Source organism: Rattus norvegicus, chromosome 20 (assembly GCF_021556685.1).
Source record: "Rattus norvegicus strain SHRSP/BbbUtx chromosome 20, alternate assembly SHRSP_T2T, whole genome shotgun sequence".
NCBI classification, from domain to species: domain Eukaryota; kingdom Metazoa; phylum Chordata; class Mammalia; order Rodentia; family Muridae; genus Rattus; species Rattus norvegicus.
The window spans coordinates 51216156-51238457 of record NC_141553.1 but is presented as its reverse complement, the minus strand read 5'-3'; the positions used below and the strand labels follow the sequence as shown (position 1 = coordinate 51238457).

Below are 22302 nucleotides of genomic sequence, written 5' to 3'. Positions count from 1 at the left end.
AAGGGTGCTTGCTGCCAAGACTGACACCCTGAGTTCTATCTCTGGGACCTACAGTGGAAGGAGAGCATCCACTCCTGCTCATACTGGGGCGCTTCCCTCCCCAATTAAAAAAAAAAAAAGCTTGTTGCTCAGTGTTAAACCCAAATTCTTTCCTTAGCGTAAACCACTCAGTTTCACCGAATGGGAAAATCACAGTGTGGCTAGGGGACACTTCTCCCTCACAGCTAGGAACATACTGTGTATCCGAATCACTGGGGCGGGCTTCCCACAGGTTACTAGGCTATCTACAGTCGGAGGAAGGTCATGAAAGTTCCCAGCAGCCAATGATGGATGGTAAGCGGTGACTTAGGCTTGAAATTCCTTCCTGTCAGGAAGGCCAAGACATTACTGTTGTTTCTGGTCCTCAGGGTGTGAAGACCTGTAACCTGTTCGCCGTTTTCCTTCATCCCTCATCTTCTCTGTAGTCTGAGGGTGAGGGAAGCCTGATCTTGCTCTGTACAGAGTTCGCTTCCAACATTTAGGAATGAAGGCAAATGTATTTACCGGGCTTTTAGTAAGACATAAAACTTAAATGTTCAAATGAAAATTAGGTATTTTAGCTAGTACTAATTCCTGGTTTTATTCTTTCTTGGGTCACTGGGCCCTTAGCTTACCAGGTTTCAGGGGCTCCTGTCAGCAAGAACTAGGAAGGCTGGTCAGTGGTGGCTTGGGGGTCAGAAGCTCTAGTGCCCCTTACCCCAGTGTCACCTGTAAAGTTGCCATGGTTACCCTTCTGACCACACCTCACAGGTACTCCCTGGCATTCACAGTCCTTCAGAGATCTCTCCTCGGTTTGTCAAAGCTCCAGAGGGGAAAATCCCCACCCACACTGAGCAGACGGACAGCACTCATAATTGGAACACTCATATTTAGACCAATGTCGTGCAAATTACAAGTCGGTGAGCTTTCCTTCTGTAACTAATATCAGCATCTTCCCCACTGTCACTGAAAAAGCACGTCTGTTCTCTCAGCCAATGTTTTCCTGCTTGTTTCCACTTCTCTGTGGTTGGAACTCAGTGTTATTTATTTTATTATTATGCTTACAACTTCCCTCCTGGGGTAGCTGTTCTTTGGCCAACTTTATCTCATTTTCGTAGAAAAAAAAATATGCTGAGAAATCAGTGAAGACCATAAGCTGGGGAGGGTAAGAGAGAGGGGTCAGGTGGAGAGGGCAGGGGGAGGGCAAGGGGAGAGGGCAGAAGGCAGGGGGAGAGGGTGGGGGAGAGGGTAGGGGGAGGGCAGGGGCAGTGGAAAGGATAGGGGAGAGGAGAGGAGGAGGAGAAAGGAGGCAAGGAGCACTATCAGGATCTCATTCGAGCCACCACATAATTTTTATAAGAAAACATTCACCTTTATTTTTAAATCTAAAACCATTATTTTATGATATCATCTTTTAGCATACTCAGGTGGGTTGACATTCAATATGGACAGCAAGCTAGCTCACAGTCAATGGCAGGAGTCTCCAAGCAGCCATCGGGAGAGTGCAGCGAACTTCCCTTACTGTGGCAGGAGTTCCAGTCACTTCTGGATGTTTTTTTGGTAATGATAAGGAAAAGCTACTGCAGTCTAGAGACAGGCCACCTTCAGGCTTTAAAGACTGGCTGCCAGGGGCCACAGTGACACAGTAATCCAGGAGCCAAAAAGGAAAAAGGAAAATCAGACACTGGGAAGGAACCGGAGCTTCGAAATACTGAGTTTCTGTAGACAGATACTTGGCATACTATGATTTGACAGGTGTACAGCGGCCAACAGGACAGCAGAGACAGAGTATTATTGATACTTTAGTATCTAGAAGACAGATTTTCAAGTCACAGTAATGAATCCTGTGAGAGCTCCTGAGACGAGTTCCCCTATGCCCTGCACCCTTGCTACACCAGTGAGCACTGGAAACAGAGTAGAAAGAGGCTTACTGTGTGAGATTCAGGAGGTCCCTGAAAAGTGACAGACTGTATGTTATTAAATGACAAACGTAGTTAGAGGCTTTATTTAAAAATCTCTCACTGTTCATTATCAAAGTTACAAGATTGTTTGCATACCAATAGACTGACTGTAAACAGGAAATTCTCATTAAGGAAAGACGGGTTTACTGTAATTTGATCTTTTACAAAAAAATTACTGCAAGTTATTAATAACAGAATTTCTCTTTTACTTTCTTAAGTCTAATTCTATTGAAAATTCAACCAGTGTTTCCACTCTCCAGCCGAAGGTCCGACCACCGTCACCTTAGGAAACACCCCCTGATTTGTTAATCAGACACGAACTGGCACATTTCCAATGTTTTCACTGAGCAAAAGCGTGCGCACTGCAGTTCCCGAGAAGAGAGGCTGCGTGGTCCTGCCTGTCAGCGAGGTTTACTGACGCAGTGGTGGAGCACACTCAGCCCTGCCGGTGCCCTATCTCCCATGGAATCTTCTGCCGCCTTGGCTTGCAGCAGCCCGGGGTTCTGTTGCCTCCACTGAGCCTGACGGGAAGCAAGGGTGTCATGCTTCGGTGTCCTGACTGCGGGTGGTTCCATCCAGTGAGCAGGACACGGCCTTCAGTCTGTTGGCTGGGGCACAATGCTGATGTGAAGGAAGTTGTCTGGATAGCTCAGATGCTCGCTCAGCCACTGCAGCGGGGTTTCCAGCAAGGGCTCGATCCCGTGAATCATCACCTGGCTCTTCTTCTCTCCGTCTGTTCCAAGACAGAAACCCAACAGTAATCAATAGAAAAGCAAACCTCAGAGAAAAGGATGCATCGCCTTTTCAGATTCCTTACTGAATTAAGTAAGATTTCAGACTTGTTTTTATCCCCTCAACAGGAAACGAAGACAAGGAGAAAGTTTAAATGTTGCAAAATGTCTCATCCTAAACAGAAACCTGAGGGTTGCAGTGAATTCTGATAAAAATTCTGTTGCTCTGCGAAAGTGTTTGTTCTTTCTTAATTACTGTGCTTGCCTGAGATTGACGTTAGTGAAACCATCTTGGAGAAAACAGCAGGGTGAATCCACTGACCAAAATACTCTAGGCACATAGTTAAAAACCACCACAGGAGGCTGTTAAAAATGGGACCTCTGCGGAAGGCCACACAACACACCCTCAAATACAGCAGCAACGATCCCGCATCCCACCAGGGCTTGAGACTGTTAGCAGCTGGGGCTCTGCTGGTCTCTGGATGTGCTCACCTATTTCCCAGAGTGTTGCAAGTAATAAAGAGAAGCACAGTCAGAGCTGTGATCTGAGAGAACCAATAATTTGACCTGAAGATTCTATATTGAGTCACAAAGCCTGACCGGTGTTTGCTAATATTTGCTTGCTAATTAAGAGAGGACTATAGGGCCTGCTGCGGGACTCAGTAGAGAAAAGCTCTTGCTGGAAACCAGATGGTCTTGAGTTGGATCCCTTACACCCACACGGCAGGAGAGAACCTAGGCCCCCAAGTCGTCTTCTGACCTTCACATTCATACCAAGAAATGTGGGCAACCACCTCTCCACTGAAATGAATTCAAATGCTACAAACAGTTAAAGGACACTGCAATTAATGTCTTTAAATCCCAATTTTAGTAACAAAACCCCACTGTAAAGAGCACCCCTCCAAAACAACCTCTCCGAACCAAACCAGAATTATAAAGGAAAACAACGAACTGTTTGCTGCCCTATGGTACAACTCCTTAACAGTGCCCTCAAAATACAATAGTGACTCAGCATCCTGGGGACGAGTGACAAAGACTGCCAGACGCTCTGCTGGACAGGAGCACTGCAGCTGCGGCTACCGTTTCTGTTCTACTTCCCACTGTGTAAGGTCTGGGAGGGCCTGGCTGGTCAGCCCCACTGTGTAAGGTCTGGGAGGGCCTGGCTGGTCAGCCCCACTGTGTAAGGTCTGGGAGGGCCTGGCTGGTCAGCCCCACTGTGTAAGGTCTGGCACATGAAAGCAGAGGCCTTAAAGAAACATTCATCCTTCCCACAGAGGCAGAAGGGTGGGTAAGCAACAGAAGATAGGGAGACACTATAGTCAAAAGAGAACTTGTAAATTAAAATCCTGATAAGCATGCTATCAGTTACCGTTTTTTGAACATGACCAAACCAAGCTTCCCCTTATCCTTGTCACAGTGCAGCATTAACTTTGGGGGCAAAGCACACTCTTGGGACCCTGGAACCTAAAAATTGCCTCTCTTGCTTTCCTTTCCCTAGGCCATCTTAAAAACAACCCCCCCCCCCAAAAAAAACCCCTACTTCTCTTCCTTAGGTAATGTCCGTGTGCCTGCATCTGAATTTGTATGTGTAGTGAGGGTCCAGAGGCCAGACGAGGATGTCGGACCTTCTGGACCTGGAGTTGCAGGCAACTGTGAGCTGCCCAACACGGGGGCTGGGATGTGACCTGGGTCCTCCTAAATGAGCAGCACACACTTAAAGGCTGGGCCACCTCTTCAGTCCTTAGCCAGCTTTGCCGCATCTGTGCAGACATTCATTTGACGCAGCTGAACTCAGAGCGCTAATACAGTAACTCAGTGGGCGGCTTCGGAATACTGGTGAGAAGCGTCTCCACAGAGCACAGAGCACTGCACCCAGGCTTTGGGAAGACTGAAGAACTGGCGTTAAGACAGGTGAGCACAGGCTGTCTGCAACGATTCACCTTTCTAAAGTCTATACTGCCAAGGTTTTACTGTATGAAATCTTTCTTAGAATATCTGAAAACATTTCCAGTATGGTTCTTTTAATAGTCTTATATATTTCTTTGAGTTATTTTAATATTCTCAGAATTTCCTCCTACTGAGAAGTGAGTCAAAAGCTGAAAGCGTGGTAAGAGTAAAAGTTCCTTTTGTGTACAGGTTCTCAAGCCAGCCGCTGCTTTCTGAGAGTAAAAACTAACAGGTCACTGCTCATCCTCAGCAGGTTCCTGAAGCAACATCGAACACCAGAGTGAACTCACTCGAGTGTGCCCGTCCACTGCTGCACACGTGCTCGACAAGGCAGCCAGCCAATCCCGTTCGAGCAGCTGGAGTTTGAGTCCCTCGTGCAAGCCAGAGAGCATCAGACTCCTTGTAGCTGCATCAAACTTGCCGAGTCGGGCGACTGTGCACTGGGCAGGCGAGTTCTGATTCTCCAGCTGCAATGGGTGACTCTTAACGCTTGCATGAATTTGTTCTGAACTTGGACTCCTAAGTTGGATGGGCTGGGCCACACGTCTCTTCAGAACTACTGAAGAAGAGCTAAGGCCTGGCTGGCATGCTGGCTCGAGTCTGAAATCGGAGCACCTGGGGCAGAGTCCAGACAGCAGTTCTTACAGTATCTGAAGGCATCCCGCATTGAATATTCTTACTCTTAAGACTACGACCCCATCTCCAAGACAGGAAAAGAAAGGCAGGAGAAGACAGCGGTGGGAAACGCTGTCACAGCACGCACCTGACCCACACTCCACCAGTGTTTCTCCTTTGCTTTGCCTTCTGGCTTCTCTCTAAGAGTAACTGTGAACAGAGGACTTGGGACGGGGCGGGATTCCCTGGGACTGTAACCAAAGCCCCTGTTGTTCACGGAGGTCCTAGCAGCTAGCATGGCGCTGGCACACTGGGATTATGCGATGGCCACCCCTGCCATTAGGCGGTGTACAACTGTGGAGCTGCTGGAGCGAGTGAGGTGAAGGTGAAAGTTCAGGGGAGTCCAGATGGACACTAAGTGCACACGCTCTCACCTTATTTTGGGCTTCCGTACACAACAACAAGGCACCGCTGGGTATTTGGCAATTACACTAACAAAGGGAGGACCAGTGAATTAAGTCATATTTTCCTCTAACAACAGAAAGGAAGCCCAACGAGCTTGCCAGTCAACACGTTTGACAGCCAGGCCTGTTTCTCAGTGAGACTGGAGGCTTCATACTTGAAGTCTTGACTGAGGACTGCACTGCACACCTCTCCCACCTGGGATTTGGCCTTTTGTTGTCAGGCGACTAAACCAGGGCTTGTGAGGCAAGCACTACCCCAGCCCCACTGGAGTTTCTAAACAGCGTGTGGCGGTGCTTGGCCACTGCCCTCTGGGACTGTCTGTGACTACAAGACTGGGCCCATTAGCACAGAGCTGGGGAGGGGCTCCAGGGCGTGCCCCTCCCTGAGGAGCTTTAGACTGGTAGACGACTTCTCACAGCCATCCCACTGGCCCATCAAGCTAGCCCATCTGAGATGAGCCGAAGGCAGCTGTCTCCCCAGGGAAAGCTCACCCAGTAGAAGCTGTAAACTAAGCAAGCACTGAAGGCCATAATCAAGAGAAGCCGCTGTGACCACTCACGTCTCACTTTTTCAGGGAACTCTGACTCTGCCCTAACTTTCCATTTGTGATGTGAATTTTCTAAAAAATGTATTTTACTGAACTATGGTATAGTTAGCAAAATTTAAAAATGAAATTGAAGTATTAGGTTTACAGTCAAATTTATCGACAAGCCCAATGTTCCCGTGCCCAGCCTGGAGCTTGGTCCAGTTCAGTCTCAGGCTGAAGTGCTTTTAGACCAAACACAACCATTCATGAAGGCCAATCATTTCCCACAGTTCTGAGGCCAAGCTGAAGCTGGAGATACCAGCAGGTGGTGGGCAAGAGAGAAGGCAGCAGCCAGTCACAGCCACAGCCCTTTCAAAGGCTCTGACCCCAACAATGCCGCAGGGTGAACCTTCCAGGTCAGGGTTCTGGGACTGTCACACACGGGAAGGGTTCACCTGTGGCACTGCGGTTCCATGCTCCAACCTCCTTCATGTATGAAGGTTGAGGCTCCCGGTTCTGAAAAGGACACATGCAGTATTATGCCTTTCCTCAGTGAAAGCCAGTGTACTTTACAGTGAGCAGTGTCAGTGTGGCTGTACTTCAGGGAAAATACATTCACGGTCTGGAAAGAACACCCCAAGGCTCAGGACCAGTTCTGTTCTTGTAACAGGGGCCTGGGTTTGGTCCCAACATGGTGTACATATTACCCTCCACCTCCCAAATACATGCACACATTAAGAACAAAAATGAACACTGTGTGTGTGTGTGTGTGTGTGTGTGTGTGTGTGTGTGTGTGTGTGTGTGTGCGCGCGCGCGCGTGTGTGTATGCACAATGTTTTGGCTATGTGACAATGGTAAAAGTACACAGAAACAAATGAAAAGGGGAAAAATCCTATTGGCTGAGTTACTAATGAAAAGTACAGGCACACTGATGTATACATGTATAAATGCACACAACGGTATAATCAGACATTGAGGAGAGCGGCCAGTCATGCAGACAGTGCTACAGCAGACACACTAGGAGTTCAGACCCTTGAATTGCCTCCCTGGGAGTGGATGACCAACCTTATTCCTTATATATATCTAGAGACTTCCTTATATAGGAAGTAAAGGTGTCACATAGGTCAGAGTTCACAATCTGATCCACCGCCAGCAGCAGGAAGAAGGTTAACAGAAGACAAACCCACAGGCTGGTCAGTCCCTCTGCAGTGACGTCTATTCTCAGACGTGTGCTAGGACCACTCTGCCCTCACAGCCTTTCTTCGATTGTCCTGAGGAGGCCGGGTTGGTATGCAGTGAAGGCTGACGTGTATTCCAAGGCCACCTTCTCCATGACTTGAGGGTCCCAGGCTGCAAACCTCTGCTCTACAAAGTCCTGGCAGACCTCCCAGGTCTAGGGAGGACCTGGCAGACCTCCCAGGTCTAGTGAGGACCCCACTCTTTCACTCTGCATCAGCAAACCTTTCCTTCAGATGTCAGCCATTAACATTTACTAGCTTTGAGTCCTTATCTTGAGAGAGTGAATAAAGCTCATCTCTAGAGCCGCTTGAAGACTAGAAGGCTGACCTTAAGCAGCGAGCCCAGCTGAAGCGGCAGGAAAGCCTGGGCACGGCGGGCACCAGCGAAGTGGGCTCCTTTCTCCAACCTTCCTCGGTGTGGAAAATGTCAGAGAGAAAACCGTCTGGGCTGTAGCTCATGCGCTAGAGAGGGCGCTAATGTGTACAACGACTCAGATGTGGTCTCCAGCACTGCCCGCGCTGGCCGAAGTGGCACTCTCTCAGAATCCTACCAGTTCAGAGTCAGAAACAAAGGAACCAGAGTTCAAGGCCACACAGCACATTCCAGGCCGGGCAGGGCTACACAAGACCAGGAGGGTGGGGGGGGAGTCAGTATGAGAGCAGGGTGAGAAAAGGGTCAGGAGAAGGGGAGGAACATGCTCTCAAGAATGGTAAGAAGTTATCCACCAATAGATATAAAATAATATGGACTTAATTATGTGATTGACAACCAAGAGGTTATAAGAACTTAGCCTCTAATTATTCAGTGGCACTTTCCAAAGGGGGGGGGGCACAAAACCCCAGACTCAGTAATATATAAATTAACTGACATTCAAAAAAAAAAATTCAAAAGCCATAAAATATATTCAACATAGAAATCCAGTGAAACACCTCACCGAAAAGTCAAGGGAGCCCTGACATGTTATGGTTATATTGTTTAAAAGACTTTAAGATTCTTTTTTAAGAAGATTTAAAAAAAAAAAAAACAAACAAACACCAGGGAAAGTGGTGGTCCATCCCTTTAAACCCAGTAGTCAGATCTATGAGTCCAAGGCCAGCTTGGTCTACAGAGCGACATAGAAAGCCTGTCTCAAAAACCAAACATAGGGGTTAGGGATTTAGCTCAGTGGTAGAGCGCTTGCCTAGCAAGCATAAGGCCCTGGGTTCCGTCCCCAGCTCCAAAAAAACAAAAAAACAAAAAAAAAAAAACAACAACAAAAAAAAACCAAACAGCACCTCCACCCCCCACCCCGCAAAAAAACCCAAACCAAACCAAAATAGATAAACAACAAAACACCCCCCCCCCAATCCAAACAAACAACAAAACCCCACTTAAACAGAGACGGCAAAGCAGGAACAATGTTGCTCTTTTACACTGCTCTACTCTTCACAGCTTCCTGAGCGCTCACACCACACCGCACCACGTGATCACTGGCCCACTGGAGACAGAGCTCGGGGTCCAGGCAGCTGCAACCAGAGGCATAGCAGGGTCTTCAGAACAGGCTGCCTGGGCGGCTTCTAGGGACATCCTGCAGTTCCTTTCTGACTGACCGATGCAACTGGCGTGTTAGTTTAAAACGGATGCTAAAGGAAGGGATCAAAAGGAACACAGCCTTTACTGAGAAGTTTTCATTGGCTTAATAACTCTTTGGAGGGTCACACCTCTGAGTACGGAGGAACAGAAAGCTTAGTCCAAGTGGACTGACATCCACTTTAACTATGTAGCTTCAGGGTTACTTTATGATTCAAGAACAAATTTTTGTAAAAATAATAATTTTAAGAAAGTTTTAAGACCAATAAGGAGACAAGCTTCTTGATTACTACTGACTAGTCTGAACAATTTTTCTCTTATCTGACAGATTCCTCAGATCTGCTCATGAACAAAATGTGGCCTGAAGCCAGCGACATGAGACAGCACAGGCTGAAATCTGAAGCGCATACATCATGCTCTGACTCGGCCTCGGTGGCAATAGTCAGTGAGGTCAGGTCAGGGGGGTTAAAGCAAGCCAGGATATGGCCAAAGGAATACATCAAACACCGATCTTAAAGGGCAATTAATCTTACGCAGAACTGCTTCCTGGGGAGTGAGGTCTTCATCTTGAGAGCACACTACATGGGGCGGTAGTAGAGATGAGTACGCCTGAGCTCAGAGCTTTCATCCGGGATCACAAACAGAAGGAGAGTGCTGTTTATCAGAGAGCCTCGAGCCTTTACCACTCCACTCCATTAACATCTTCCCGGGCTACGCTCACTCTGCAGTTAAAAGGAGCATTCACAGTCCCTGTGTTCCTTTCCATGTGGAAATATATAGTATATACAGTATTTGATTTTTAAAATACTTTCCATGTATTTCTATTATATGCAGTATTCGATTTCTAAAATGCTTTCCGAGCCTTGGCTCTACATCTTATCAGCAACCTCTAAGCACATGCATTCTCCTCGCTTTTGCTTACAGCCTTGTACTTCTTAGTGAGAAGGACATAAACCAACATTTAAAGTTAAAAGCTTATCATAATAGAGACGTCAGTTAGTGACTGTTTAGACTATTTAAACTGATTAAGAGCCTCATGGCCACCATTTAAAGTAAGGTAAAAGGTAAACAGAAAGCCTTGTTCACTTAAAAAAAATGGATACAATTAAAAGACTAGAGATTTCAAAGTATTTTCTTTAAAAACTACTGCTGTTTGTGCACCGCGGCACATGGGCAGCAGGCAGAGAGGGTAAGTTTGGATGAGTTCTTCCCGCTTTGGGTTCTGACCTCACGCCACCAGGCATGGTTACTGCTAAGGACACTACCGCTATGCTTGCACAGAGCTCACAGTTGGCAGTCCATCCACGTGACTGTCACCATGTGTCAAGGCTGAGGGACAGAGAACTCAGAACACAGAACTGTGTGTGCACATGTAAGTTCACTTTCTGGCCCGGCAGCGGGGAAGTCTGCACAAACCCAGGCTTTCAGTTTTCACTGGAGAAAAAGAAGTGATCATGCAAGGGAAATCAGAGGCATCCTTTGCTGGATCCAGCATCACATCACCTTCATTAGTGCAGAAAGAAAATAATGAATGGAGTTCTCTGACTTAAGAAAAGGCCTGTATCAGTGGATGTAGATCTGAAGAGATTCTGGACTATCAGGATTAGTCAGCCTGTGCGATGGACAAAGTGTGGGGATGGAGAGAGGAGAACAATCAGGACTCATTTACACTCACAGTGAGTGATAACTTAATAAACTACAATTACCAAGTTGAGTTGAACCTTATCAAGGATTATAGTAGATCTTCGCTCCCAAAGGGCCAACATCTAAAATGCTTTTAGACTTCCCACTGTAGACAGCGTTTCGTTCACAAAATGTAAATACAATCAAGAATGGAGGACAACAAACACCAGGCTGGGAAGAAACTAAAAAGGAGGGCTCCCTCCCACGACAGGGCAACCCACTGCTCTGTGGATCACTATGGCAGTCTTCCTCTGCCAACGGCAAGCGCCCCCTTAGTGCCTACAGCATCTTAACCTACTTCCGTGCCCCTGTGCTCCAGTGAGTTATATGATGATACACAAGCCTGCTACAAGGAGAGCATGAAGTGACGGTGGGGACGCTGCCATCAAACATGCTTCTCTCTCCTCCTGCGATCACACTTCCGGCATGTTTAAAGCTGGCCAGAAGCTAGTCTCTAAAAGTCAATCAGTGGCATGGAAGTCTTGTCGTAAGTGAAGGTATAACTGGCCTTTATAAGTTTCCTGTAAAACTTTGTGTATAAAAATATATTAACAGGGGGTTGGGGATTTGGCTCAGAGGTAGAGCGCTTGCCTAGCAACTGCAAGGCCCTGGGTTCGGTCCCCAGCTCCGAAAAAAAAGAACCAAAAAAAAAAAAAAATTAACAAACCTAGACAAAAGAAATGCCAGTCTAACTGAAAACCTTAGAAACGAACAAGACAGTGAGGTCTCACATTCTACAGACTACAACAGGAAAGTAACTTATTGCATAACTCAGACACCTAGATCCACTGAAATTCCCAATGACTGTCTAACTTGAATGTCAGAGGCAGAGACAGAGACTCTAGTTCACAGTCAGTGATGAGAAAGTGACTAGAGTTATAAAGTCATTACCTCATTCTTCCACACTGTGTGAGGCAGGGGTGGGGGAGTGGGGACAGGGGCGGGGCCTGCAGTTGTGACTGATGATTGCTCACTGCTGTGGGAACAGTGGCCCAGCGACCACTGTGACGACTGCAGTGAGAACTCACATTGTCACACCGGCAACAGGGAGCTTTAATCCTGTCCACCACCTGTAGGACCTGCCTCGGGGGTTTTGTTCCCACCCCAGCTGCTGTGTGTGAAATCAACACTCCATATGGAGAATTACTGTACAGAAACCATCTAGAGCAAGGAAAAATATGGATTCATTAAAATTCTACTCTTTAGACTTCTGTGGTTTCTCATAAAGAATATTAAAAATAAGATCACTGCCAGGCATGGTAGCCCACCTTCAGCTTCAGCATTTGAAAGGCAGAGGCAGCCGGATTCTTGAGGTCCCAACTAAGACTATCACACAAGTGCACACGCACACGCGCGCACGCACACACACACACACACACACACACACACACACACACACACACACACACACACACACACACCCTGCACAAAGGAAATGATTCTGAAGATAGATCACCTGAGTTGGACATTCCACGTCCCAGCCTAAGTTTTCACTGAATTCAATGGTGACTTGACACTGCTTCTGAGATCACTGTCAACTTCAGGCTTATCTCAAGACTAGGCAGACAAACTCTCTCAGCAAACAGTGGGCATTAGCCTTTAGGCTATACAGCACACAGGGAGCTGGTGACGGTTTCCCAGTGGGCATGGATGTGTGGCCTGAGCCCTGCCCTTTCGCCGTCTACCTTCTGTGCGTCTTCCTTAAGACTCACTCTCTGCTCTCCCTCACCCTCACGGCTTCCGTGTGGGTCACCCCACAGCTCGACAGCTTCCTGTCCATTCCAACGCTTTCTGCAGAGAACGCCACCGCACTGCATCTTTCGTATCTTAGGGCAACAGGACAACATATACAAGACAGAGAAAGCGTGAAGGAGATAAAATTAAGCCATCACATGGGACCCGGAAGGCAAACAGTTGAGAGGAAGGTATGAAGGAGGACGGGAGTGCACAGCTGTGGGAGGAGCTGGGCAGGGACAACAGAGCACTTGCTGAACTATCAGCTCCCCAGTGGGAGAGCCGCAGGACACCAGTACCACCTTGACATGCGTGGACTGAGTCTGTCTTCACCTGGCTGCTTGTGTAATACTAGATATAAAATCATGAAAACAGTCCAATACAAATAATGAATCAATGAAACCTTGAAGGAAATTTCTCAAAAGAAGAATGAAGGTTTGTCAGTCTGACAGGAAGCCATGGGAACAAAATTGTGATGTGGATGCTGAAGTGCACCTCATCACAGAGGACAGATACTGGCGCTTGGGGAGAGGGTGCTCGCACGCATGCACGTACGCACGCAGGGGGTTGTCCCTAAGAGGCTGGCTACTCAGAGTCTGACCGTGCTCCAGTGAGTACATGGGCAATACAAACTGGACTGTATGTATTTTTTCCCTTCTCTTTTGGGGAGGGAAAAGAGTGGTGGTGGGTGGACCTGGAAGGGCTGAGGCGTGTGATAGGAGTACACTGTGTAAAATTCCCAAATAAAAAGAAAGAATGGAGGCTTGTTACACTACGTAGCTTACTGGGTTTTATTATTATATTGGAACATTGGGAAATAAAGTATGACTCAGTGAAATTTACAGGCATTTTATGTTCTCCTAAATAAAAATTAAGCAGTGGCTTTTGGTGTTTTAAATATTAGCATTTAATTTACTCATTCTGTGTGTTAGAAGACAACTCTGGGGAGCTAGCTCTCGCCTTCCATCAGGTGGCTCCCAGGAAGTCCACTCAGGCTGGGGGCGGGCAGCAGGTGCCCAGCCACACCCCAGCCCGAGGCTGGGCCTGCTTCCTCACACTGAGAGGAAGGTGTGTGACTTCCGGCCTAGTACAGAAGAGAAGGTCTCCGAGTCACTTTAGCCCCGAGACCAGCCCCACGTACCTGTGCTCACCTGTGGTTTGCTCCTCCCACTGTGGCTAAGGCCTCTAAGCACTCGCAGATCAGAGGGAGAGCACAAAGGTGCTCGCTGCATCCTCCAGACCCCAACCTCACGGTCATAATGCAGCACATTCCACTGCACGGGGACAGGAGGAGCAGGGCACGGTGCCACAGGGGATCTTGGAGGACTCTCTTTTTATCATGTGGTGACAGCTAGTTCTCATCCACACACACCCACATTTCAAGTCTTCACTCTCAGCTCGAGTGCAGGTTTGTCAAAATGCTCCACTCTGACAGTGGACTTGAAGCTTCTGATTCTTCCCCACAGATTCTAAATGATGTTTTTCTAAACGTAAATATGAAATGAAAAGAGGCAAAGATAAAAGTCTTCCAGAAAGACAGAACTGAGGATATGCCCCACTTCATGGTATGAAGCTTATCATGGCACCCTGATACTATCTATGTGCTGTCAATGAAACATGGAGGGGAAAAGCCTGCTATTCACCTGAGACAGTCTGGTGTTGTGTCTGCATGTTATGTCTGTGCGTTTGTTCCTTGGAGCCTGCAGTGGTAGGGGAAACTGTCTCCTGAAAGTTGTTCTCTGACCTAACATAACATGCATTATGAGAACCCAAAGTCCCCCCCAAGCCCGTGTGTGTGTGTGTGTGTGTGTGTGTGTGTGTGTGAGAGAGAGGGGGGGGAGGGAGAGGGGGGGGGAGAGAGAGAGAGAGAGAGAGAGACAGAGACAGAGACGAGAGGAGAGGAAACATGTGCTTTCATGTGTAATAATTCCTGCCTCCTCCCCACCAGGTCTGAATGAGAAGAGGAGAGCAGAGAAGAGGAAAGAAAAGGAGAGGAGAGCAGAGGAGAGCAGAGGAGAGGAAAGAAAAGGAGAGGAGAGCAGAGGAGAGGAGAGCAGAGCAGAGGAGAGCAGAGGAGAGGAAAGAAAAGGAGAGGAGAGCAGAGGAGAGGAAAGAAAAGGAGAGGAGAGCAGAGGAGATGAGAGGAGAGGAGAGGAAAGAAAAGGAGAGGAGAGCAGAGGAGAGGAGAGCAGAGGAGAGCAGAGAAGAGAGGAGAGCAGAGGAGAGGAGAGGAGAGCAGAGGAGAGGAGAGCAGAGGAGAGCAGAGGAGAGGAGAGGAGAGCAGAGGAGAGGAGAGAGGAGAGGAGAGCAGAGCAGAGCAGAGCAGAGGAGAGTAGAGCAGAGGCGAGGAGAGCAGAGGAGAGTAGAGGAGAGGAGAGCAGAGGAGAGGAGAGCAGAGGAGAGGAGAGGAGAGCAGAGCAGAGGAGAGCAGAGGAGAGCAGAGGAGAGCAGAGCAGAGGAGAGCAGAGCAGAGGAGAGGAGAGGAGAGCAGAGCAGAGCAGAGGAGAGCACAGGAGAGGAGAGGAGAGGAGAGGAGAGGAGAGGAGAGGAGAGGAGAGGAGAGCAGAGGAGAGGCACCTCAGAAGGTAAAGCTCCTGAAGACTGCAGTTCTTAACCTCCTCCCCCAGCTGGAGAGCCAGGAGGTACTGAATGTCTAGAAATGTAAAGCTTGGGCTAACAATGCAGGCTCTGCCCCCACAGCTCTCTACAAATGTAAAGGTGCTCTGACTCCCCACTCTTCCCTTCAAACCTTCCTCAACCACTCCTAACAGCCAGAAACTGGCAACCAGGAAGTAAATGACCTCAAATGGCAAGTCAGAGAAAGAAATTAAAATTTCAACCTATTGCTTGGATTAAAAGGACTATCAAAGGTTCCTTTTAATAAACAAAGCACAAGTGAACCCTGCAGGAAACACAGGCCACTCATTACAGACTCTGGAGACCGGGTTTAATGGTCTCATACACAGTGATCAAGGATCCTATATGTCCATATAAAGAAATACACTTGAATGTACAACAATGCCAAGCAACCAGAGCTTCCAGGGACTAAGCCACTACCTAAAGACTATACATGGACTGACCCTGGACTCTGACCCCATAGGGTAGCAATGAATATCCTAGTAAGAGCACCAGTGGAAGGGGAAGCCCTGGGTCCTGCTAAGACTGAACCCCCAGTGAACTAGACTATGGGGGGGAGGGTGGCAATGGGGGGAGGATGGGGAGGGGAACACCCATAAGGAAGGGGAGGGGGGAGGGGGATGTTTGCCCGGATACCGGGAAAGGGAATAACACTCGAAATGTATATAAGAAATACTCAAGTTAATAAAAAAAAAAAAAAAAAAAAAAAAGAAATACACTTGAAATGACATTTCTGGAAACAGATTAAGGCTAAGCATGATAGCACATGCCTATAAGGCCAGCACCCAGGAGGCAGAGACAGGAGGATGGCTGTGATTTATACAGTGAGTTGTAGGCCAGAAGAGCGCTAGTCAAGGAAAGAGGGCTGTTTAAAGAGAACGTGGGCATGGGAACTGTAGACCTTACCACAGATAAAATGGGGAAATACCTTTTTATTTCACAGCCCTGGAGATGTAGTGAAGACACTCACAAGGTCTGTCATCTTCTAACGAGTGCTGGAAGAGTATGCATGAACCATAAAGGGTTCCAATTTCTAACACTTGAGTGGACAGGAATTAGACAGTGAAAATGCCACTGTGCCTCCAACAGGACCCAAGGCAGAGAGATTGCTCTGAGTTACTGCATATAAACTTTCGTTATTTTGAAAGTACACAAATATATTATCTACTAGAAGATATTAAAAAAACCCTAAACACAGCCCATTAACAACTGACTAGGACTCCATCAGAATTAAAACTATTTACCCTTCAGAAGAAAATGAAAAGACAGACCATAGATTTTGGGAAAAAAAAAATCTCCAGAGAAAGTTCTTCCAGAATATTTAAATATTTCTTAAAACAGAGTATTAGGGAAATAATAAAACGCGGGCTGTTTCATCGAAGGCACCTGTGAGGGGCAGTAAGGGCAGGTGAACAGAGTCTGCTGCCCCTCAGCTTGCTCAGCACATCGCACAGACCAGCTTCCCTACACGATCGAGACAGCGGACAGTTACCAGGAGGAAAATCCGAGAGGGAAACAGAGCCTCATGGCTGTGAGATGCCCACACATAGCCATCAGGGTCAGTGTAGAGCACGTCCCTGGTGCGGCACGGGTGGGACTGGGGGAGACCAGCACATTCCCTGTGGAATCTACCTTGGGTATTGAAACGCGTTCCTGGAAAGATCCACGCCAATGCTCACAGCTGAAAAGTAAAGAGGTGGAAAAATGTGCTGTGACATGTTCACCTGAGCAGTAGGACTCCTCAACGAAAAGAAGCTCCTGACACTTGCTAAAACCAACCAACCAACCAACAAGTCCCCATTATGCTGGGCTGCAGGTCTACTTATCATATTCAGTTTATTTAAATTTATATTAATGTTTATATTATTATATTATTTATATATTTACATGATTTTTAAAAGGCAAATCATAGAGACAGAGAGCTGACCAATGGTTGCTTCTGGCTAGCGGTCAGCTCCAAGAGTGTAGAAGGGAACCTTCTGAGGGGACAAAAATGTTCTACTCCAAGTTCTGACAGAGCTCTGCAGAGGTTACTAAAAAGCTGTGGAGATATCAAACTTACTGAATGGCAGGAAGGCTTCCGAGAAAGTTAACGATATAAAACAGTAGGGTGGGACAGTGACCAAGGCAGACAACAGCTTAGTGTCATGTTAGTTGTCATAGATAATAGCACTTGGGGTAAGCCACACAAGGAATTCAGGAATTCCAATGGTCAGGGAACACTTACCCTACCTTAGAGATAGAAGGCTTTTGGGAGAGCCTGAGATGCCCTGATATAGAGTTTAGGAGCTCAGGTGAGGCAAGTGACACACTGAGACTTCGTAAAACATACTAAGAACCTCTAAAACCAATAAATCTTGTCTATGTTCAGTGATTTTGTGTTGTGGTTCATGGTCTGCTCTTTTTGCTTAACCCCTTCTGATTTAGTCCTGTCCCTATGTCCACACTGGTTCTAATTCTGTTTCTTAGGAAAACCACTTCCTTAGATTATTTCATAAGAAAGTACTGAAGTATTGCTTTCATGTTTAATAATTCCTTGCCTCCTCCCCACCAGGTCGGTGTGTAGATGAGGACGGTCATCCACCACTGAGGATTACTCTTACAAAGGTAATCAATGATGACTCTGTGACAGACCGAAGGCTGCACCTGAGAACTACTTACTTAGTGGGCAGTGGATGGGTACGAAAAGCAGCAGGACACCTGCATCTGTGTCATATGCATGTGTGTGTGTACATGCGCATATATATAGCAGCTCTCAGGTGGAAATCTGAAAGGCCCACACTGACTTTAGCATTGACGTAACAGCACATGTGGAAAACTCCACAGCTGACCGCACGTGACAGCTCACATAAAACTGTAGGCACACTAAAAATACCAGGGAAATCACCTTTACTCTGTGTGTGTAAGTAGGTGGATCCGTGTGCATGCACAAATTTGATATTTAAGCTTGCATTCTATCCCCAAATAACTCATTACATGTATGCAAATATTTAACTTCTGAAAGAAATTTGAAACACATTTCGTGCCAAGCATCTCAAATACATGTTTATGTGTACGGATTTTCAAATATACAAATTCATTAGACTAATACTTACAAAGCCCCAGGCACAAGTCTATTTGTTTTGCCAGACAGAACTGACCTGTTTGTGACAAGTGCTACGAAACAAAAAGACTTTCCCTTAAAGGTAAGGGAAATCCTCCCGGAAATGTGCCAGCATAGAGCACTCATTTACCTCAGCACCAAAGCTTCACAAGAGAACGCGACAGCAACGTGTGGCAGTTGCTAAGAACCTTACCTTCAGGGGCGACTGCGGAAGGACAGACTTCTCTTAGGAGATCTCCAAGGGTATGCAGCTGTCCATCTGCGGCCACAGGACGGAACAGCTTCTGAATGAAAGGCCGTTCAGTTGTGGTCTATCGGAAAATAAAAACCCAGGCGAGTAAGTCTTTGTTGCTGTTGCTGCTGACTACAGACACAGAGATCACAAGCACGAAGGGCATCAGTGTCTTCAGATGTGGCAGAACCATAAATGCAGACAGTAATTGTCAGGATCACTGACGCGAGATCACTGGGGAAAAGGGTAACATAATAAATGCTGGTCAATCAAATTCATGCAAGAATGGAATCTCAGACACCGTAAGTGATATGATGCAACCACCAAGTACAGAAATAATCCTGGCTGGAGGGAGGCTTTTTAAGGGGGTAAAGATACAACTCATGGGTTAAGAGTACCAGTTGCTCTTCCAAAGGGCTGGGATTTGGGGCATAGCACCCACAGGGTGGCTCACAACCAACCATCTGTCACTCTTGTTCCAGGAGATTCCAGGGGAATTACCACCTTTTCTGGCATCCATGAGGACCAGGTATGCATATGGTATATAGGCATACACACAGGCAAAAGGTTCACATTTCTTTGTTTCTTTGTTTTTTTCTTTCTCTTTCCTTCCTTCTTTCTTTTTCTTTCTTTCTTTCTTTCTTTCTTTCTTTCTTTCTTTCTTCCTTCCTTTCTTTCTTTCCTTCTTTCTTTCCTTCCTTCCTTCCCTTTCCTTTCTTCCTTTCCTTTCCTCCTTTCCCTTTCACTTTTTTCCAATCTTTAAAACGGAGCTTTTTAAATGAGTCTATTGTAAGAGAGTTAAGTGGGGCAATAGACATTTCATAGCAATGAATTCACATCAAGGGTCCAAGGTTTGAGAGAGGTAAGGATTTCAGTGCTGGGTGTGGGCTATCTCCCTGCTAGAGTTTCTGGTCAAGGCCCCTAGACTACCCAAACAACACAGCGTACTACCGCTGCTCTTGGTTGCCCACCATAACCAGATAGTGAGGCCACATTGCTAAAGACAGCACACACTCTGGTTGCAGGACGTAGAGAAATCAATTTGGAACTGACTTGGAAATTCCTTCCTGCTGGCTAGCTTTCATAGTTCGGGAAGGTGCTGCACAGGGCCCTGGGGGAGGAAAGCCATCAACAGCATTACCCAGTGGTGGTCCCTGATGCACAGTGACCTGCCACACAAGCCATGCCCAAGATGCTGAACTACTGGCCTTGACCTCTATGGGGTCTCCTGGTCAAACCCCCATGGCATGGTGGAGAACCGCCATGGCTGCTGTGCTAGAGTCACACTGTTGAAGTGGTTTCCACCCACACCTACGGATAAGCGCTGCTCTGAACTGTGCTCAGAGACGCTTTTTGCAGTGATGGAGACACTTGGCTGGTCCAAGGCTTTAGTAAGTCACTGGGTGTTCGTCCCTAAAGAGGAAGTCTATTATCAACCTTCTTACACCCAAGGCTCACAACTCACAGAAGTACGTGTGTTGGCGGGAGGGGGTGGAGGGTCAGACCATGCAGAGGAGTGCGGTGACATGCTGTCCTGTAGACGTGATGTGGACAGTGCACTCAGGAGCACACAGCAGCTGTGGTTACCTAGACAAGTTCAAACCAGTCAACTTTACAGCACGACAGGGGAAGGAGGGGCTCAGAGAGTCCCACTCAGAGCTGAGGAGTGACTGACAGTTTCAAGCTGTTGAAAGAGACTCATTATCCTTTGGGTGTGTGGTACAGCCCCACACCTAAGGTGCATACAGGAAGTATTAACTGGACTGAGTTACTGAAGGAGGAGGGGGAGGGGGAGGGGGAGGGGAGGGGGAGGAGGGGGAGGAGGAAGAGAAGAGAAGAGGAAGGAGGAAAAGGAAGAGAAGGAAGAGGACAAAGAAGGCATGAAGGGAAACGGGATACTGGGATTTGTGTTAAGTATGATCAAGGCAACTGCATTCATGTGGAATTGTCCAAGTATAAGTAAAAATATCTTCAAAAAACAAACACTGCCCCCAAAAGAACCCTGCCTGACGACTGCATTAAAAAGAAATTTCTCACAAGAGTTACAGTGGTGGGGTTCCTGGGGCAACAAAGCAGCAGGATGGCCACTCCGGCAGACTTCATTGCTCTGCTCACCTTCCTTCATCGGTGACCAGAGTGCAGCCTTGCAGTCAGGTCGCTCAGACTGGCCAGGACCTTACCGCCCTGCCTCCACGCCGCCTCAGGAGCGGTCTGTAGCTCCAACTCAACTTACTTCGTGTGTTGTTAGAAGACTGTGCCAAGCACAGTTTATGAAATGAAAATTATTTCTTTTTACCTCAACTGTTAGTCCATTTTATGATGTTAAGTTTTAATTTTAAACCTCTTGGTATGAAAAAAAAGTCCCAAGATATGCTTAATCTAAGAATTTTACTTCAAATACCTGCACAAAAAGATAAACCTTTAGGGATAGGGAGGTGTGTGTGTGTGTGTGTGTGTGTGTGTGTGTGTGTGTGTATCCACACACTTTTAATCAGAGGAAGTTCTTAGTCTTTTTGAAAAAGCTAACACTTTAAGAACTAACAGAAGCTAACACACAAGGAAAACACTATGGAAGTGTGAGCAATTTAGGGGATAGCCAATAAACGCTCGACTATATGTGAACAACATAGCTGAGAGCTTGTGGCAATAATAAAAACAAATTCTACAAAGAACAATAGCCCAGCAACACTCATCAGAAATAATTTGGTTACCTTTACTAACAGTTAAAATTTACTGTTATCCTTTTATTTATAAAGCCTATAATTTAGTACATACATTAAAAAACCCTATCATGTCTTGGTAACTGATCAACTACACAAAGATAATAAAGCTAGGGAAATCCTGTTAGAAAAGAAATGAGAAGGGACTAGGGGCAATCACTTCCCATCGCCACCACCCACTTAGGGCTGTCTGTCTTCCCGGTCTCCAAGAGGCTTTTAAGACGTTTAGTAAGGGAAGTGACCTGATGAAAGAGGCCTTTTCTCCACAGTAATGGAAAGCAGCACGGGACAGCCTAGGTAGGTGATGAAGTGAAGGTGGCACGTTACAGGCTTCCTCAGGCCACCGCCTGCCTGCACAGGCCGGCGGGGAGGTAGGGATGTGGAGGGGCCGCACTGCATTCCCAACAGAGAGAAGCAGCCAGCAGAGACTGGAGCTGAGACCAGTAATGCCACAGTGAACTGTACAGGACTCCGTTCTCACACCGAGCAGCAGCAGCACCCTGAGGTAGCTCAGTTATGAGATTACTTACAAACAACAGGCTAAACAGGAAAAGCCAAATGGTCACAGTCACATGTTAAAAAAGAAACTCTAATTCCAGCATCGAAAAACAAATGTCCACAATAACACATCTTAATTCAATACCATAAAATGGCTACCAAGTCAATTCTCCAAAGGGAAGTGTTGTTTGCACTGACCAGAGAAAATGTAAAGAAAAAGGCTGCCAAACACAGCGGAGGCCATCAGTCAGTAACTGTATCAGTACTGACAGGACGACTCCAGCTTACCTCAGCTGGTTTACGAGGCTCACTCTGGTCATTTAGAGATTAGAAAACACATAAACAGTATAAGAGACACTCACAAACTAGGATCAAGTCTGATTCTCAGGCATCTCTGTCTGATTTTTAAGGCACTGTCAAAGAGTATATATAGTCTCTGAAATGAAAAAGAACTAGATGGCGGTTATATTCTTACAGAACTATGAACACAATGAAAAGTAACTACATTACAAACACACATGGCTGTATACAGATGAGGGCAAAACATTCCACCCTGCAGAGAAGCTTAAGCAGGAAGACAATTGAAAACAGCTTCAGGAAGTTCCTGGAACTGACCAGATTCAC

At 46.8% G+C, this 22302-nt stretch overlaps 1 protein-coding gene across 6 annotated transcripts in view; it reads right to left on the bottom strand.

Annotated features, from left to right (window-relative positions):
• Nucleotides 1–1368: 1368 nt before the first annotated feature.
• The window catches only part of Atg5 (autophagy related 5), a 90387-nt gene continuing 69453 nt past the window's right edge, over nucleotides 1369–22302 (bottom strand). For all 6 annotated transcript variants that reach the window (NM_001399021.1, NM_001399020.1, NM_001014250.2 and 3 more), the window contains 2 exon segments: nucleotides 1369–2712; nucleotides 18422–18539. In NM_001399021.1, the coding sequence (NP_001385950.1) occupies nucleotides 2576–2712; nucleotides 18422–18539 (255 nt within the window). In that variant the 3' untranslated portion in view covers nucleotides 1369–2575.